The sequence below is a fragment of the Delphinus delphis genome, chromosome 10 (genome assembly GCF_949987515.2).
Source record: "Delphinus delphis chromosome 10, mDelDel1.2, whole genome shotgun sequence".
NCBI lineage: Eukaryota > Metazoa > Chordata > Mammalia > Artiodactyla > Delphinidae > Delphinus > Delphinus delphis.
Window position 1 is genome coordinate 40,704,580 of NC_082692.2, and position 16,945 is coordinate 40,721,524.

Consider the following 16,945-nt stretch of genomic DNA (forward strand, 5'->3'; position numbering starts at 1 on the left):
GGCGAGATTAAGCGGGCACTTACTGTATGGGCTACGTATTGACCGCATCACCTTGTATCCCTCGGGCTCCGCCACCAGCGAGGTAGGTGTTTCCATCCCGTTTCCTCGGGGGAAACCGAGGATGGCAAGTGGTGGCCCTGGGGCTGGACCGCACATCGCTGAGGCACCATGTTCTTTCCTCCATTCCGCACGGGAGCATTTAAACTAATTTTTATTTTTCCTCTAGCAATTAAATAAACTTCATTTCTAGGTAATTTTTTTTTAGATATTTAAAATACAACTTTATTCTGATTCTAAACGAAAAGGAATGGGAATGACGGTGACAAACAAGATTCCACCACTGAATATTGTGATGTGACTGTAGCACTCTTATATTTGAAACTCAAGGAGGAAACAACTGTGTTCCAAAACACAAATATGCAGGTCCCAAAAAAAATGTTTTTGTTTTTTTTTTAACTGCCACATTCACTCCGAAGCCCATTCATCTCCTTCAGCATCCCAAAGATTAAGCACATGTTCTGCTTAGCTATATAATAAAGTGGCAAACACCCTGCACCACCGACATCACAGGACAGTTGCCTATAAAACTAGACTTCTGACTCTGGGCTCCAGCTTCACTTTCTCACGGGTCATCATGTTCATCCGGGAGGGCAGTTGTCTGAGCAACCTCTAGATCGTGCTCGTACTGCGCTGCCAACGCTGGATCCATGACCACCTCTGGTGGGGCGAGAGCAGGCATGGCGACGAACTCCAAGTTAGGGTCTCCGATCAGTTTTCTAGCAAGCCAGAGAAGGGCTTTTCAAAGTTGTAGTTACTTTTGGCAGAAATGTCATAGTACTGAAGATTCTTCTTTCGGCTGAAGACAGTTGACTTTGCCTTAACCTTTCTGTCCTTAATATCCACTTTGTTGCCACACAACACGATGGGGATGTTCTCACACACTCGTACCAGATCTGTATGCCAGTTACGCACGTTCTTGTAACTCTCGATATTACATCAGACATCATAATGGCACAGAGCTTGGATATAATAGCCATTTCTCAGTCCACCAAGTTTCTCCTGACCAGCTGTATCCCATACATTGAACTTAATAGGTCCTCTGTTGGTATGGAATACAAGGGGATGGACCTCAACACCCAAGGTAGCTACATACTTCTCAAATTCACCAGTCAGATGATGTTTCACAAATGTAGTTTTACCAATTAGGTAATTATTTTTAAGGTACACGTAGATGTATACTTGGAATCTTTTATCAGAGAATGCTGCTGTTCCTTTTTTTTTAAAAAAATGTTTTATTTATTTATTTAATGCTGCTGTTCCTTGACCTCTTTACTCCTTCGGGTTAAGTGGTGCAGTGGTGAGGGGAGAGATAGACGGAGTAAGTTTGGCCAGTGCAAAACCCCTACTCTAACTAAAACAATAAATCTCCTCGCTGGTCGGGACAGCGATATTCTAGGGTGAAGACTACGGCACCACACAAGGATATACAGTTTCTCCTAGGCTGTCAGCTTCCTCTCAAAAAGCAGCTCGTCACCCTGCTGGTCCTCCTGGAGGTCCCAGCCTAGGAAAGTAAGCACAGCGATAAAAGAACAATCTCCGTTTATTAAACATGATTTTTCTGTTTCACCACACACTCCAGAAAAAAAGGAAATGGGGCTGGGAGTGGAGAAAAAGGTACAGTGGCTGGGGATAGAGTAGGCTGGGAGTGGGGTAGGGTGGGGAGGGAGAACGTGAAAACAAAATAAAACAGGTAGGAAGAACATCTCCCTACCCTTAAGGTGGTGGCCGGGGGAGGGAAGCATGAGGGGGAGGGGGCCAGGAAGCTCTGTACAGAGGGGTTGCCCCCAGCCCCCACACACACACCCTGGATATGTACAGTACAAACCCCAGATAATTACAACAGCCAAAGAAGAGAAGAAGAAAGGGAGTCCAGGGGTAGGGTCTGAGGTTGGGAAAGCAAGGAAAGGGCACAGGGATAAAATTTCACATATTTACAACTTTTATATAAGTATAAATTTGGCCCCGGCTGGGTGTATGTGTGTAGTGGGATGGGACTGAAGGGGAACTGTCCATACAAAAGAAAGAAGGGTCGAGTCTGGGAAGAGTCTCAATACCAAACGCAAGAAGGGATGAGGGGGCAAGGCTGGGTAGGGAACAGCAGTCAGGGAAGAGGGGGTGCCAAGGAGGGGCTTCTCCCCTCCTGTGACCTACCCACACCAAACCCCATCCATCCTACCTCCCCTATCCCGCCAGAGAGCTATGTACAGAGAAACACCGAAAAATTGTGGACCTGGCGGGAGGGAGGAAGGTGGAGGGAGATTGGGGAGGGGGGGGGAGGATGAGAGGGAAGCCCAGCCCTGTCCTACCTCCCCCGGGGGACAGAGTCATGGAAGGGGGCCCCCAACACCCCTCCTCCAACACAGGTCCCCCCACCCTGGGGGAGAGAGGCATGGCTTTTCCTAGAGTAAGTTCCCCCCTCCCCCTGGGAGTAGAGACCAAGAAAAGAGAGGGGAGGGGCAGCGGGGCTGTGTGTGTCAGGGTAGGGCAGATCAACTAGTCTGTCCTCCCCAACATACACCCGCTCCTAAACCCTAACCCCTCCCCCAAACCTCAATTCCGCCCCACCCAACACACTGGGGGAGGGGGGGGCACAAGCCCCCTCACCCCGCTCTGGGACCAGCCAAGAGCAGATCAGGTATGGGAAGAAGGGGAGACAACTCCCATTCCCCCCTTGCCACCCCCTCCCTGCCCCGGTGGCCCCTCCACCCCATCTGGGTTCTGGGTGGGGAGGGAGTAAATTTAAGAGTGGTAGGAGGAGAAGGAGTTTGTGCGTGCTGAGCCCCCCCAGACGCTCCTGAGAAATCAAGGGGTAATAGGGCCCCCTCACCTGGGGTCCCCTCCCCATAACAAGGGGGACAGGGGAGGCCAAAATGGGGCGGTGGAGGGGAGTTAGATTGTCAGCTCTGGTTACTGCTAAAAAATCACCCTGAAGTTGAAAGTTTGGAGGTGCCGCACCCCCACGGTGGGGTGAGGGTCTGTCCCCCAGTGCTCAGGGGAACGATGAGGCAGAGGATGGGGATAGCACCCCGGAGTGAAGGGGTCTGTGTGGGGTAGGTGGTGTCCTGGGGCAAGGGTTCCTGGGGGTCACAGGGGGAAGCACCCCAACAGGAAGGAAAAGGGAGCAGCTGAGGGTCCCTGCTCTCCCTCCTGGAAATGGTGCAGTGGGGGTGGGGGACTGGTGCCCCCCAGCGAGGCATTCAGGGAGGCAATCCCGCTGTCCCTCGGCGACGTCCAGTCCTGGTGGTTGGTGCCGTTCCAAGGTGGGGTGCACAGGGAGGGAGAAGGAAGTCTGTGATGCAAGGTGCGCTAGTGGTCTGCGGTGTTTCGGAACTCGCCGTTCTCAGTGATCTGCAGCCGGGGTGGGGGAGGTGGGGCTGGGGGGGCCAGGCCGTTCCAAGGTGGGGCCAGCGTCACACGCGGGTTTGTTGGACCCAAGGGGGGAAGCTGCCTCTCCTGCAAGACACCAAAGAGGAGAGCGCGGACTTATTGAGACGCTTCGCGGGGGCCTGGGTGCCAGCTCCCTAGCAGTGGCCTCCCCCAGAGCTGGCCCACTCCACAAACCACATCCCACCCCCTTCCCCCAGGACACCCCCACCCGCATCCTCCTCCTTTGTTTCTCACCTGTAGGAGAAGTTACATCTTCTGGGATCAGGGAGAAGAGAATCTCACCCCTGACTCCTAACAGGGGCCTTCAACCCAGGGAGTCACATCAGGAACCCAGTTCACAAGAAGTAAGTTTCCTATCTCACCCCCAGCCTAACCCTTGCATCTTCCCCTGCCCAGTGCCCCCCCTCCCAGGCCACCCCCAATCAGAGGTGGGAACTTTGTGTAGAGGGAACAAGGGGAAGCAGTACAGCAAAACCTCATTAATCCAAACCCCCATGGATTTGGGATTTTTTTTCATAATTTGAACAAAAACTGGGCTTGAGTTTTCCTTTATCTGTGAAGAAAGGGTGTGCTAAGCAAAATTAATAGTGGAAACGTGTATGTGGGAGGGAATATTTAACCTATACCAGAAAACAGACTTTTCAATCCTATCTACTCATTAACACATGCTCCCTGAGGGCCTCAAGTGGGAAAGCCTCGTTCATTGAGTTCTACTTACTGTATATAGTATGAAGACATGCATTTCATTAAATAGACACTGTCATTCAGTTTTGTCACTTATTCACAGTGGCCAGCTTCTCAAATATAACATTCCAAATTAGAGAGGTTTAACTGTACTGGGGGGAAAGGAAGGGGATTCAGGGAAGTGATGTGGGAAGGAGAAAACACTGTGGGAGGGGCCGCCTCTCGCTCACAATAACGGCAGGAAGGTAAGGACTAGGAGCTTCTGCAGAGACGCAGCATGCCCCGAGCTCTGCATCCCCAGGAAACAGAAGGGCTTCATTCCTTTCCACCCCCACGCTCCTTTCATTCCCTCACCCTGGGCTCCCAGTTAGAGGGTGAGGGGTACCAAACCCTACTCCCACCCCTGGTCCTATTCTACCCCTTCCTACCCCTCCTGGACCAACTCCTGGCTCCTCGCCTCAGCTCTGGCTTCTGTTCCTCTGCTGGGAGAGGAGAAGAAAGCCATGTGTTCTACACTTTGGGTTGCTTGCTTAGGCTTTTAAAAATACAGGCACATAATTAATTTTTATGTTAATGGCTGAGTTGCAGAGGGACCAATACCTGAAAGGGGTTTAGAGAATGTGTCCAAATTATTTCCTGGACCATAGGGCACTGAATCCTGGCAACCTAGCTGTGTCTGACAGAATCTCTAAAAGATATAAAAACACTCCAAGCAGAGGCTCCCAGGTCACCTCTCCTCATCTCTCAGAAGGTCACCCAAACCCAAGATTTAAGCAAAGCCACCCTCTTAGCTTGCCTCTCCCACACTTTCCACAGCCAGCAAGAGAGGAAATCCTGTCTGGTAGGGTATCCTGAGTGTGGCAGGAGAGCAGGGGAAGGAAACCTCAGATTCCCTTCCCTCTGCTTGTCTGCTGGCAACAGCACACAGGCATGCCCCCAACACCCCCATGGACCCAAATTTAGAAAGGAGATAAATTAGGGTGCCATTATTCACTTTACAAAAGAATTCACCACAGGAGTCCTTTAAATGGTGAGGTCCCCTGGTGCCTTGCAGCATCTGTTTTTAACTCACCAACTACTTTGACAGAGAGGCCGGGCAGGCAGAGAGTTAAAATTACAGTGTGAGGAGACACTGCCCACTGCAGATCAATCCCGCAGAAAATAAAGCATCTCAGAAGTGATGTCAGTGGCTGACTGCTTCCCATTTACTGGCTTTTCAGGTAGGATTCTGTGTCCGGCAAGGCCACTGGGTGGCGGGAGAGGGGGAGTGAGTGACATTAGCAGCCCAGGGCTGTAAGCACTGACGAGAGGTTATTTAATCTGCTGGTTCTGGCATCTCTGCCTGGAATCAACATGGCTACAGAGCCCACGATCTTATTTAGGAGGACACCTCCCTCCACTTCCAACTCCCAATGCCACATGCACCAGTCCACATCCTAACATCTGTCAAGGTTCCTTTCTCGCTCCTCCTTGCTCCACTCACCCTTACTGTCCCGACATCTGAACAGCATCCTTTCCCAGCACCCCAAAGTCTCCCTTAATTAATTACCCACTCTTAATTCCCACCCAATGGGGCTGAATAGGAACCCCAGATGCCTTCTACCTCACAGATGTAAGGAAGGAGAAAGAGAGAGAAACAGGTGAGGGGTGGGAGGAAGGAGGGCTCTCTACAGAACCAAGGTGTGGGAGAAGGAAGAGGAAACCCCAGCCTACCTGCTGCAGCCAGCACAGCCCCTTTAGCCAGGGGCCCCCAACCCAGCATCACCACCACCCCTTTAACAAACCCTGACCCCAACATCCCAACCCCCAAGGACGCTTTGGTGAAATGGGGGGTGACAGACATACACTGGAGAGGTAGAGGAGGAGGACTGAGAGTCAGGAGGAGGCCACGGGGAGGTGTGTAGGAAGGGGAGTGTGATCTGGGGGATGTGCGGGCCATCTAGGGTAAGGTGCTTGGTACTGGTCAGGAGTTCTGGGAGGCGGCAGGAAGTGCTCTTGGGACAATGCCTGGGGAGACAGGTCTGTGCAGGAGGTGTCCGGAGGGTCGGGCCTGTAGAGGTCCTCGGGTGTGGGGGGCAGCAGTGAGCAGGGGAGAGGCTCCGGAGAGTCAGAGGGGAGTGGGCTTCACGACCAACCTGCAGTGGTCCGGAGTCACCTCCCCCTGTGTCCTCCGCCCGTGGTCAAAGCGGAACCAGGAGAATTACCTGATGAGGAGCTGCAGGGGGAGAGAGTGGGGTCATGGGGTCAGGAGCCTTGGTGGTGCTGGGGGGGAAGCCTGGAGGTCAGAGCAGAGGAAAGAGGAGCATGGGTGGGAAGTGAGCAGAATTGGGGGAGAACGAGGGGTTAAGGGGGCAGGAGGGAGGTCCTAAAGGTTGGCTGGTGAGAGAGAGGGCGAGCAGCCAGGAGCTGGAGAGGCCAGTCAGGAGTGAGGACCACAGGGAGAGGCAGGCCAAAGAAGGTGGCTAAGCCTTCAACACCGAGGGAAGGAAGGGAGAGCTTACAGGACAGGGGGCTTTCAGGATCTGAGGAGTCGGGAAGAGGAGACCCAGTGGCGGCTGTCAAGGAGTGATGGGGATTGGGGGGCCCAGAGAACAGCGGTGACGAGTACCCCAAGTCCCCAGGGCACCAGCCGGAGCCTGAGGACACTAGCGCTCCTACTGCCCTGGGTTCTGTTCTAGCAAACTGCAGCCTCTGGCCCTCCTGTCCCAAGAGGAGCTCAGAGGAGGCCAAACTCCCTGACTCACACAGGGGTGGGCCCAGCAGGGGCAGGGGTCCAGGAACTTGGTGGGGTCTGAGGTTCTGGTAGAAGGTCCTGAAACGCAAACAGAAGTGGGAAAGGCAGGGTGGGGAGGCACGGCAGGGGAGGGGGGCTGACACTGCTGGGAGTGACAAAGGCACAGACAATGGGATGAAAATGGGGTCGCTTGGGGGCTGCCGGGAGCAGCCAGTGGACAAACGGAGAACAATGGGAGAGACGGATGGCGATGGGGCTGGGGTGGCTGGTGCAGTGACTGCACGAAGGACAGTGGGATGGATGGGGATGGGACACGGAGAAGATAAATGACATTGTAATTTCCACCTGAGCGTCGAGCAGCCTCTTCTTGGGTTCGGGCAGCGGCTCAGCCATGGCGGGGTGCTCCCGGCGCAGCTCCTCCTCCACCAGCATCAGCCTGAAGGGACGGGCTTCAGTGGGGTTAGTGGCGGGCACGGGCGCGGAGCCTGCCTGGGGAGCTCATGATCCCGGGGAACCCCACAGCTCTCTGGAAAAGCCTTGGGCATCCTTCTCCCCCGCGCTCAGAATCCCTCCATTGTTCTGACTCCAAAAGACGCCCTGTCATTCACCTTCCTTTCAGGGACGCTCGCATCTCCCTGCTAAGTACGGGTTTCTGTGCCTCAGAGACCCCCTACCTACCACCAGGCACCCCGGCCCTCTGCGCTCCCACTCAGGACCGTGCCGTCCCTCAGACCCTGTGGCTGAAGACCTGGCTTCTCCATCCCCCACCCCACCTCACCGAAACTAGGCCATCTCCAGGGCAGCCCCTAGACACCCCTCGCCCAAGAGGGGTCTCTACAATCATAATTCCCGGACTCTCCCTGCCTTCTGTGAAGATTCTCAAGGTAACTTCTCATAAAGGATATCAAAGCAGTGGTTTTCAAAAAGGTTTCCAGTCAAACCTTTTTCTTCTAATTAATCTTACTCAAAAATACATTTAGAATGCGTGGAAATGAAGCTGGCTCTGGTTGGAGTGGGGGTCCTACCCAGTTCTCAAGCTAACTGATCCCCTTGTTGAGGCACCTCCTTGGAGCCCAGGGCTTGACAGAGCACAGGCTATAACAAGCATCATTTACTTTCTGATGGAATACCTTTCCACGGCTGCAGAGGAGGGTGGGCCCAGGATGGGACGGTCAGGGGCTACTATGGCCAAGGGACCCCTGCTTAGATTTGGGGTGAACATTACAGGCTGAGTTGAGAATAACCAGTGGGGGAGTCCCAGGCTAGGCCAGGTCCAGACAGAGAGAGATGGTTGGACAGTAAGAGGTACATTTTCCAAGGGCTTCAGAAGTTACTCTACTAGGAGAGAGATCAGGGTTTAGTAAAAGGATATTTAATGCACTAAGCGGGAGGTTTCTCTCCATCTGGTGATGACGGAGTGGGTGACAACCCTGGGAGGAAGGTGGTGGGCTTTCCTCCTGGTGTCCTGCGTTGGGGGATGGGGGATGGTGGTTGGGGGCTGGGGGGAGCTCGCTGGCCCTCTTCAGCCTCAGGCTCTCCCTTGCCACTCCTCCCCGGGCCGCCCCTCACCTGCCAATGATGCTCTTGATCTGTGAGTCCTTCTCTGCCTGCTGCTGCCTTAGCCTCTTCTCGCTCTGTTCCAGCCGGGCCTGATACTGCATCAGGATTTTGCTGGTCTGTTCTTCCTGGGACAGCAGCCTCCGCTCATACTCTTCCAGCTTCCGGTTGGACATGTGCAGCCGCTCCTTCAGTGAGTGGATCTCCTCCTCATACTCCTTCACCTGCCCGCCGGGCACACGACCCCGCACTGTGAGGGGGGCTGTGCCTGACCCCACCACCCAGCCTGTACCCCTGCCTGCCAAGCACAGCCACCATGTGGTGAGGGACACCCCACCAGCCTCCTCCAGCCCTTCTCTGCCTGTTGGTCATACACACACACACAACTGGCCTTTAAGAAGGCCCTTCCATGGGGCTGAGGCTCCCTCAAGATGGAGCAAAATGGTGGACTCCCCCACCCTAGAGGTACACACATGCCCTCACATGTGCATCTGGACACAGGAGGACCCACACAGGAGCCTGGACAGACTCATGGACACACGTGGAATGCATTTTGGCCTCAGCTTGTTAAATGGTGCTGGAAATAATTTATTATAAGGCCTGAAGATTCTCTTAGCTCAAGTCCATCTACATCAATCCCAACATTTTCCTTTGCTCAGAGACCACTTCTCCCCAAAAGCCTCTCTGCTTCCCCAAGTTGCAGTCATGTATTCTGTATATATAATCTAACCCTGTAGCTACCCTCTTCTTCAGGGTCCTCGCAGCAACGGCTCCCAAGGAACTTTCTGCTAAGTGTGTGAAGGCCAGAGCTCCTGCTGACTTTTGCTCGGGACCACCACCAGCTGAGAGTCTGGACAGTCTTTCCACACGTGGGCCAATACACACCACCCTCCCCCTAACCACCAACCCTCTGTCACCGATGCCCACGGAACAGTGACTGGGTAAGCCATGCATGGGTCCTGGTACGACCACTCTGCCCCTCGCCCAATGTACAGCTCCCACTGCTAGTGAAGTACCTTCCCCTGACTTCTTCCTGAGAAGTCTGAGAAGTCACAGGAGCCAGGGCTTCAACATGTTCTCCCCAGGGAAGAACACAGAGACAGCCTAATATAGAGCATGCTTTTCCCCAGACAGTCTATGATGTGTGTAACCCAAAATAACACAGTTGAAATGGGTTTTTCAATGGACTGTATCTGGCCTCCCCTGACAGAGGGCTTCTCAGGAGAAGACATCGGGTCTTTGTCCTTTCTTTTTCATCGTAACTACCTGACCACAGATGTTGCCCTTGGAAGGCACTAGAAGCCTTCCCTGTGGGTAAAGGGTAAGACGGGGTTTGGGGCAGGGAGAGCCCTGCGTACCCTATCCAGCCGGCTCTCGTCCATGGACTTCGAGTATTCCTTGAGCTTGTACTCTTCCCGTTCGATGTGGGCGCTCTCGATGTCAGCTGACAGATGAGGCATGTTGGAGACCCAGGCCACCGTTCGCTCGGAGGCTGGCATCGTGGGGTTCAGTGTGGATGGCGTCTGAGAATGCTGGGACGGGGCGAGGTGGGGGCAGAAGGAGAGAGGGAAGGTGGGAGGAGGCAGAGTGCTTTTAGAGGGAGGGAGCACTACCCAAAGAGACGAGAGTCCCCTTCCTGTCCCCCACACTAGATGAGAGTCCCCAGCCTGTCCCCTGCACTAGCACCCATCACCTCGTGAAAGCTATATTAGTTATTCATCATATCTCCCCTCAGGAGCCCCATGAGGGCAGGGAGTTTTGTCTGTCGTTCAATGCCAAGTGCACAGTGCCTAGAACAGCACGTGGCGCCAAAGCAAGCCCTCTATGAACATTTGTTTAATGAATGAAGGGAAGTGAGAAAATTGTAACTTCAAACCACAGTCTCTGTTCTACCACTCCCCCAACCCGTTTCCTTCTTCCCTCCCTGCTCTTCACCCCTCCGGCCTTCCTCCCACCCCCACCTACCTGCTTGGTGATGGAGGGCTTGAGCCCCCCACCCCCTCCGCCGCCGCTGCCCCCGCTGCCCCCAATGCTGCCCTCTTTGCTGAGGCTCTGCTGCCGCGGACGGGCAGGGCCATAACTTGGCTCCGGCGACTGCAACAGGTTCCCGCTGGACGGCCGGGGTTTCTGGGCAGCGCTGACTGTCAACTGCTGAGACTTGCCCCTCTGCAATGGAGGCGGCTGGCCCCCGCCACCCCCGCTGCTGCCCCCACCGCCGCTCCCACCTCCAGGCCCTGGGGGAACGGGCCTCTGGGGACCAATGGTGATCTGGGGAGGAGACAGCATGTGCTGCAGGTTGTCCTGGAGTGAGAGCTGCCGACGGGTGAAGTCAGTGCCAGAGGGTCCAAACTCATCACTGTAGCTGTGGCTGTGGAGGATGGAAGCAGCGGGGGGCTTGGGGACCCCTGAGGAGAGGTCTTCGCTCTTGCTATAGCCATGGAATGGGGCGAAGGTGTCCCCTGGGGGCTCTCCACCTCGGTGGTGGTGATGGTGGTGATGGTGGTGATGGGAGGAGGGTGGACCGTGGCCTCCGCCCCCTCCGTGGCCCCCTGGGGGGCCTGGCCCATCAGCAGCCATGTGGAAGAGAGGATTCTGGAAGGAGAGGGGTATGCGCAGTTGCTGGGCAGGGACACCGTCCGTGGTGACGCCCATCTGGCTGAGACGCATGCCGGCCGCCGTGATGGATGAGCCGCTCCCCTGGGAGAGGCGGCCAGCAGGTGCGGGCCGCAGCCCCAACGCCGCAGTCAGGGAGGCCTGGCTCGAGTGCAGCAGGTCCCCTACGGCTGCCAGGTTGGACACACTGCTGCTGTTGAGGCGGCCACCGGGCCCATCACCCTGCAGGTCCAGCATGGAGACGCTCTTGTTGACACTCAGCATCTTCTGCTCCGGTTCTGTGATGTCCGAGCTGCTCGTGCAGTACGCAGGTGAGGACCGGGCCAGGGGTGGGCGGCTGACATAGAACAGGTCTTTCCCCCCACCAGGCGGCGGTGGGGGGGGCTTTTCCTTGGTTGGGGAGGGGAGGCGAGCCATGTCCATAGAGCTGCAGGAAGGGAAGCGGGCACACGAGTGGGAGGTAAGACCCAGGCTACTAGCAGTAGAGCCTCTGTGGTCCAGCATAGGCCTGGGGTGAAGAGTGGGACCCGCAGGGAAGGGCTGAGAGCTGACGTTTGCAGCTCGGGAGAGGGCAGGCAGGCTGGGGGGATGGGAGGGGATGCGAAGGAAATAGGATGGGACAGGGCCCCTCCGGGAAGGGAGGGAGGCCTGGAGAAGGGGAGATGGGGCAGCAGGAGGAGGCATGAGGGGCAGGTCTGGGCAGATGTGGAGGAGATGAGGGCGCATGGAGGAGAAGAGGAGCGGAGGGAGGTGATGGCCACTGGAGTCGGGGTTGGCGGGGGAGCAGACAGGAGAGGAGAGGGCGGGGGAGGGGAGAGCCCCTCACCTGTTGAGGCCTCGAGCCATGAAGGACTGAAGGTCGATGGAGCTGGAGAGAGATGGGAAGAGGGACGAGCACAGACAGAGAGAAGGAGAGAGGCAGGTGGAAGTTGGGGATGTGTGGAAGGAGAGGCGGGGATGGTGGGATGGGTATGGTATCATGGAGGGAGAGATGCGGGCAGAGGAATGAGCAGGATGGTCATCAAAACAACGAGCGGCAGCTGCGGATCTGTGCGCCTCCCAGCCTGGAGGCTGTGGTGGGGAGGCTCTGCGGGGTGGGGTCCAGGGGCTACTGCTGTAGTGCTGAATCGGGGCAAGGTCTGAGGGGTGCTGGTGGCGGGGCTGGGGATGGTGCTGCTTTACCAACTAATACAGAGCTACCTGAATGTTCTGACACCAGGTGGCTGGTCCAACTGTACAGGCTGAACACCAGCTCTGAGCAGGGAGAGGGACCTCCTAAGCTTATGCCAGGCTGGAGCTGGCGGAATCTCAGCATGTTTTGGGGGGCTCTACATTCCTTGCTCCCTCTGGCTTGCAGCTAACTACTGACTGGACCTGTCTCCTTACCGTTTTCTCTGAGAAAACGCTTCTCTTTCCTTTCTTTCAAGCCCTCGAGAAAGGCACATGGGGCCCAGTGGAGTGTATCCAGGACAGAAGCATAAGGGCGCCTAGGGCACAGGCCTGGGGTCCTGGGTGCTCACCTGTTGAGGTCCCGCATCACGTAGCCCTGCATCTCGGCTGAAGGGCCCCGCAGCACCACAGGCTGAGGCCGGGGCCGCTCGCTCTGACGGCTTGGCTGCCGTTGGATGTTGGGGTTCCTCAGAGCTGTGCTGATGTCGTTGAGGAGCCGGGGCAGTGGGCCCAGCTTCAGGAGGGCTTCCTGGAATGGGGAGGCTATTACCTGGGGGCTAACAGCCCAGCTTTAAGGGAGCCTCAGAGAGTTCAGGTAGAAGGAGTCTGAGCTGGGGAAGTGGCATTGGAAGTGGCAGTGACATGTCTGGGAACAGGAGGGGGGAAGAATCTGCGCAGGGGGTAGTCTCCGGGCCACAGGAGCCTCTGGCGACCTGAGGACGGGCCAAGGGGCCTATGCTCACCTTGCTGAGCTGGGGCAGCACCTCCCAGAGCAGGGCGTGCAGCGTGGAGAGCTCTCGGCCCAGGTCGATGTAACCCTCAAAGCTACTGCTATTGGTCAGTGTGTCCAGGTTGGAGATCTCGTACAGGAACTGCTGCATGGAACCCCACTCCAGCTCCAGAAACTCGTTCATGAAGCCCAGAAAGTCCTCCTTTGAGGTAAACCTGGCCAAAGCATCCAGAAGGTACAGGTCACACCCAGAAAGCCTCCAACCCACGCCTGTCTCTAGGGACTCGGGAGACCCTTCCTGCCCACTCCAGCCCCGTCTGACACCCAGCCTGAGGCTTCCCTCACTTGGAAAAGTTGGCCAGGTTCTGGATGACCTTGGCGATGAGGGTGAGGGTTCGCGAGGTCTGCTCATCTGGGTACTCCTGCATGAGCCCAAAGAGACTGGGTGACATGATGGCCGGGCAGAGGAAGCGCAGGAAGAGCGAGGCGCTGATCAGCCGGTCTGCGATGTCCTCCCGGCCCCTCTCTGCGCAGCGCAGCCGCCAAGATGCAAACACCTCCTTCAGCTCCCTCGGGAACACGCTGAGGGGACGGGGTGGGGAGACAGAGAGAGAGAGAGAGAAAGAGAGAGACCGGGACTGAGCCCCAGAGACCCTCAGCTTCCACGGAACATGCTGAGGGGGGTGGAAGGAGGTGAGGGTGTGGAACCCTCACAGAGGTGAGAGCGACAGGGAGGGAGGGAGGGCGGGAGCGCAGGAGGAGGACAGGAGGCTGCTGGAGGAAGAGGGCTATGGCAGAGGGGACAGAGGGGACAGACAGGGTAGGGAGAGAGAATGCAGGGGAGAGGAGGTGAGGGGAGAGGGACACGCGGGAGAGAGACAGGGGCAAGTGTGAGAGAGACAAGGAGAGGAGGAGAAGAAAGACACCAGGGAGAGACAGAGATGGGAGAGAGATGGAGGGTCACTCGAGGTACAGGGAGCTCGGACCCCCCAACTCTTCTGGATTCCAGGGAAATGGGGATGGAGGTGTCCCAGGCATGATCCCCAGTCCCTGGAATGGCTCAGAGCTCACTCTTCCCACCTCCCTGGTCCTCCTCTTCAATGTCCCATTGACACCTTAAACTCTAACTGGTGTAAAGTGAGCTCAGCATCGCTCCCCACATCTCCAACCTCCACTGGGCTCCCTCTCCTGACTCCCCAGTTCTGTCAGTGAGGCCACCGTGGTCTCCCAACCACCAGCCTCATGGCCTTGGGAGTTGTCCTTGCTCCCCACAGACATGCCCCCTCCTTTCCAATTACCCAATGACTCCTGGTGATCCTTTCCGCAAAGGGTCCTTACAGCAGCCCCTTTCTACTTTTCCTGCTACCATCCTGACTCAGGCTATGATTTCCATGCCTGAACCATTAACAACAATCCCCAACTAGCCTGGACTTCATTGTCCCTACTCCAGCCACCTGCCACACCCACCTCCATTTAAGAATTAACCTTCTCAATCATGATACTGCTTGGCATCCCACGACCTACCAATGAGCTCCAACTCCTTTACCTGGCAGCGGAGGCCTTCAGATTCTAACTCTCCTCGCCCTGTCCAGACACGTCTCCCATCACTCTCCACTGTGAGCCACACACTCCACTAAACTACCTCTGCCTGCTGTCCCAGGACCTCTCACCTTCACGCGTGGGCCTGTTCCACAGCCTTCTCCCGAAACGTCTTCTCAGCCCACCATATCTATACATCAGAACCTGACCTAGTCTTCCAAGCACAGCCGTGGGGGCACCTCCTCCACGAAGCCTTCCCTGCTTATCTCAGTCAAAGATCTGCCTTCTCTGACCTTGTGTTGCATTGCGGAGGTGTGGGGAGGGGGTACCCTCACTTGGAACTTAACACATACTGTACCGTTCTGTGGCTTTCTGTGTATCTAATCTGTCCCTACTCATTCTGGTGCAGGTCCTCTGAGGGCAGGGGCCAAGCCTCATGGCTCTCTGTCTGCTCTACAGCACCAAGTACAATGCTTTGCCCATAACTGGTGCTCAGTCCTCTTTGAAGATGGACAGATGGATGAACAGATGAACACACGACTCCCCCAACCCTGTCCCCCCAACCCAGGGTTCCCAGTCTCACCAATGGGAGTTGACCACCTTGCACAGGGCCAACTCACAGCACATCCGCAGGTTGGCCTGGTGCTCTGCCAGACTGGACGCCGTGCACTTGATGGGGTCCACCTCACAGTTCTCCTCAGATTCATACAGAGCACGGATGAATTCCCCTGTGGAGATGGGGGCACAGCGGAGGGCGGTCACACTTTCGAAGGGCAGGGACAGGGGCTGCCAAGGTTTGGGGAATCTCGGAATCAGGTTGGAGGGGACTCTGGGCCCAGAAGCATCAAGCTGAGGCAGGGTGGACTTGGGGTCTGGAGTAGCTACACTTAGGGCTGGGGTGGGCATCTGGCAGGTTTAGGAAGAACACCTGTGGGTAGGCCATACCGATGGCATCCTTGAGGTATTTCTGACCAATCAGTCTCATGTACTCTTCTATGGCTTTAGTGGCGAGCGTGTTCTCACGGAATATGAGGTGCTCCCGTTCCATGAACCGGTCCACCTCGGACATGGCCATGTCTGAAAGGAAGTCCTGGGGGCCAGGAAAAGCCAAGGGTCAGCCTCTGTCCAACCCAAGCTGATGAAGACAGATGTGCCCTACCCTTACTATCCCGAGTGTGCACTCCCAGGTCACCTTGTCCTGAGGGCCCAGTACTCACCTTGGCCTTGCCCGTACTCTGCAGGATGTGAACCAGCGCGCTGGCGACCTCCTCCTTGCCCTTGACATTCAGGGCGGGTTCCAACACCGCACACAGCATCCGATAATGGTTGGTGACGTACTCTGCAAACTCCTTATACAGCTCCATGGGCAGGATGCTCATTGTCTGGTAACGCGCTTTCAGCCGCACAGCCGGGCAACCTCCTTTGCCCTTGCCCCCTGAGCCACCCCCTGAGCCCCCTCCCCCTCCCGAGCCCCCCATACCCCCGGAGCCCCCACTGCCTGTCGGCAGGGTCACGGGGTACCACTGCTCTGTGAAGTGGCGCCCAGCCAGGGTGGCCACAGGCACAGTCACCAGGCCGACATAGCCCGCCTTGTCCTTCTTGCGCTTTTTGTCTGAGTCACGGTACAGGTGCAGCCGCAGGGCCCGGACGGCTGGCAGGTTGTTGAACTCGAAGTGCTCGCCCCAGAAGACGGTGTCCCCCGAGGCCGAGCGGGGCTTGGAGGTGGTGCGTGCATACAGCATATCATCCAGGCAGAGCTCGCAATAGTACCGCTTCTTGGGGGGCAGTTCCCGTGCCTCTATGATCCACAGCTTCAACACGTTGTCCACCCGGCGGCTGTTGTCCTGCCAGGGTAGGACGGGTGCGGCAGATGAAGGGGAAGGGACAGAGAGACAGAGACACCAAAAGAGGAGAGACGGTGAAAAAGCCAGATAGTCTCCGACACCAGCAATCACAGGGCTGAGAAGGCATGTGCGGGATTAAACCGTGTCACCCCAGAATTCATATTTCATAGTCACATTAAGTGACTATAGTCACTTAAGACATGGTCGTACTGGATGAGGGTGGACCCTAAATCCAATGACTGGGGTCTATACAGAGAGGGAGATTTGGAGACCAGAGACACAGGAGGGGAGATGACCATATGAAGATGAAGGCAGAAAGTGCACAGATGCAGCAAGAAGTCAAGGGATGCCTGAGACTGCCGGCAACCACCAGAAGATATGAAGGGACAAGGGAGGATTCTTCCTAGAGCTTCTGAGGGAGCAAGGCCCTGCTGACACCTTGATTTTTGACTTCCAATCTCCTGAACTGTCAGAGAATAAATTTCTGTTGTGTTAAGCAATCCAGAGAGTGGTAATTTGTTACAGCAGCCACAGGAAACTGATACAGAGGGAGCTCATACATCAGACGACAGAATTCGTACTGAGAAAAGATTTTGAAAGCTAGAATAATAAACCCAAAATATTAAG

At 56.0% G+C, this 16,945-nt stretch overlaps 1 protein-coding gene and 1 pseudogene across 6 annotated transcripts in view; both read right to left on the reverse strand.

Moving 5' to 3' along the window:
- Positions 1 to 333: 333 nt before the first annotated feature.
- LOC132431905 (GTP-binding nuclear protein Ran-like) lies at positions 334 to 2,388 on the reverse strand (annotated as a pseudogene).
- The window catches only part of SYNGAP1 (synaptic Ras GTPase activating protein 1), a 31,526-nt gene continuing 16,278 nt past the window's right edge, over positions 1,698 to 16,945 (reverse strand). The window contains exons 8-20 of one of the 6 annotated variants that reach the window (XR_009520833.1): positions 15,692 to 16,318; positions 15,420 to 15,564; positions 15,058 to 15,202; positions 13,281 to 13,517; positions 12,949 to 13,150; positions 12,556 to 12,734; positions 11,862 to 11,903; positions 10,388 to 11,462; positions 9,781 to 9,954; positions 8,435 to 8,646; positions 7,211 to 7,301; positions 6,267 to 6,346; positions 3,387 to 3,513 (exon numbers count right to left, since the gene is read on the reverse strand). Coding sequence is in view for 4 of the 6 variants with exons in the window: in XM_060022006.1 (XP_059877989.1) it covers positions 6,872 to 7,301; positions 8,435 to 8,646; positions 9,781 to 9,954; positions 10,388 to 11,462; positions 11,862 to 11,903; positions 12,556 to 12,734; positions 12,949 to 13,150; positions 13,281 to 13,517; positions 15,058 to 15,202; positions 15,420 to 15,564; positions 15,692 to 16,318 (3,468 nt within the window). In the remaining 2 variants the exon portion in view is untranslated. Of the gene's footprint in view, positions 3,514 to 6,266; positions 6,347 to 6,871; positions 7,315 to 8,434; positions 8,647 to 9,780; positions 9,955 to 10,387; positions 11,463 to 11,861; positions 11,904 to 12,555; positions 12,735 to 12,948; positions 13,151 to 13,280; positions 13,518 to 15,057; positions 15,203 to 15,419; positions 15,565 to 15,691; positions 16,319 to 16,945 lie in introns of those variants that run through there. The other 5 variants (XR_009520834.1, XM_060022007.1, XM_060022009.1 and 2 more) reach the window with 5 other exon arrangements.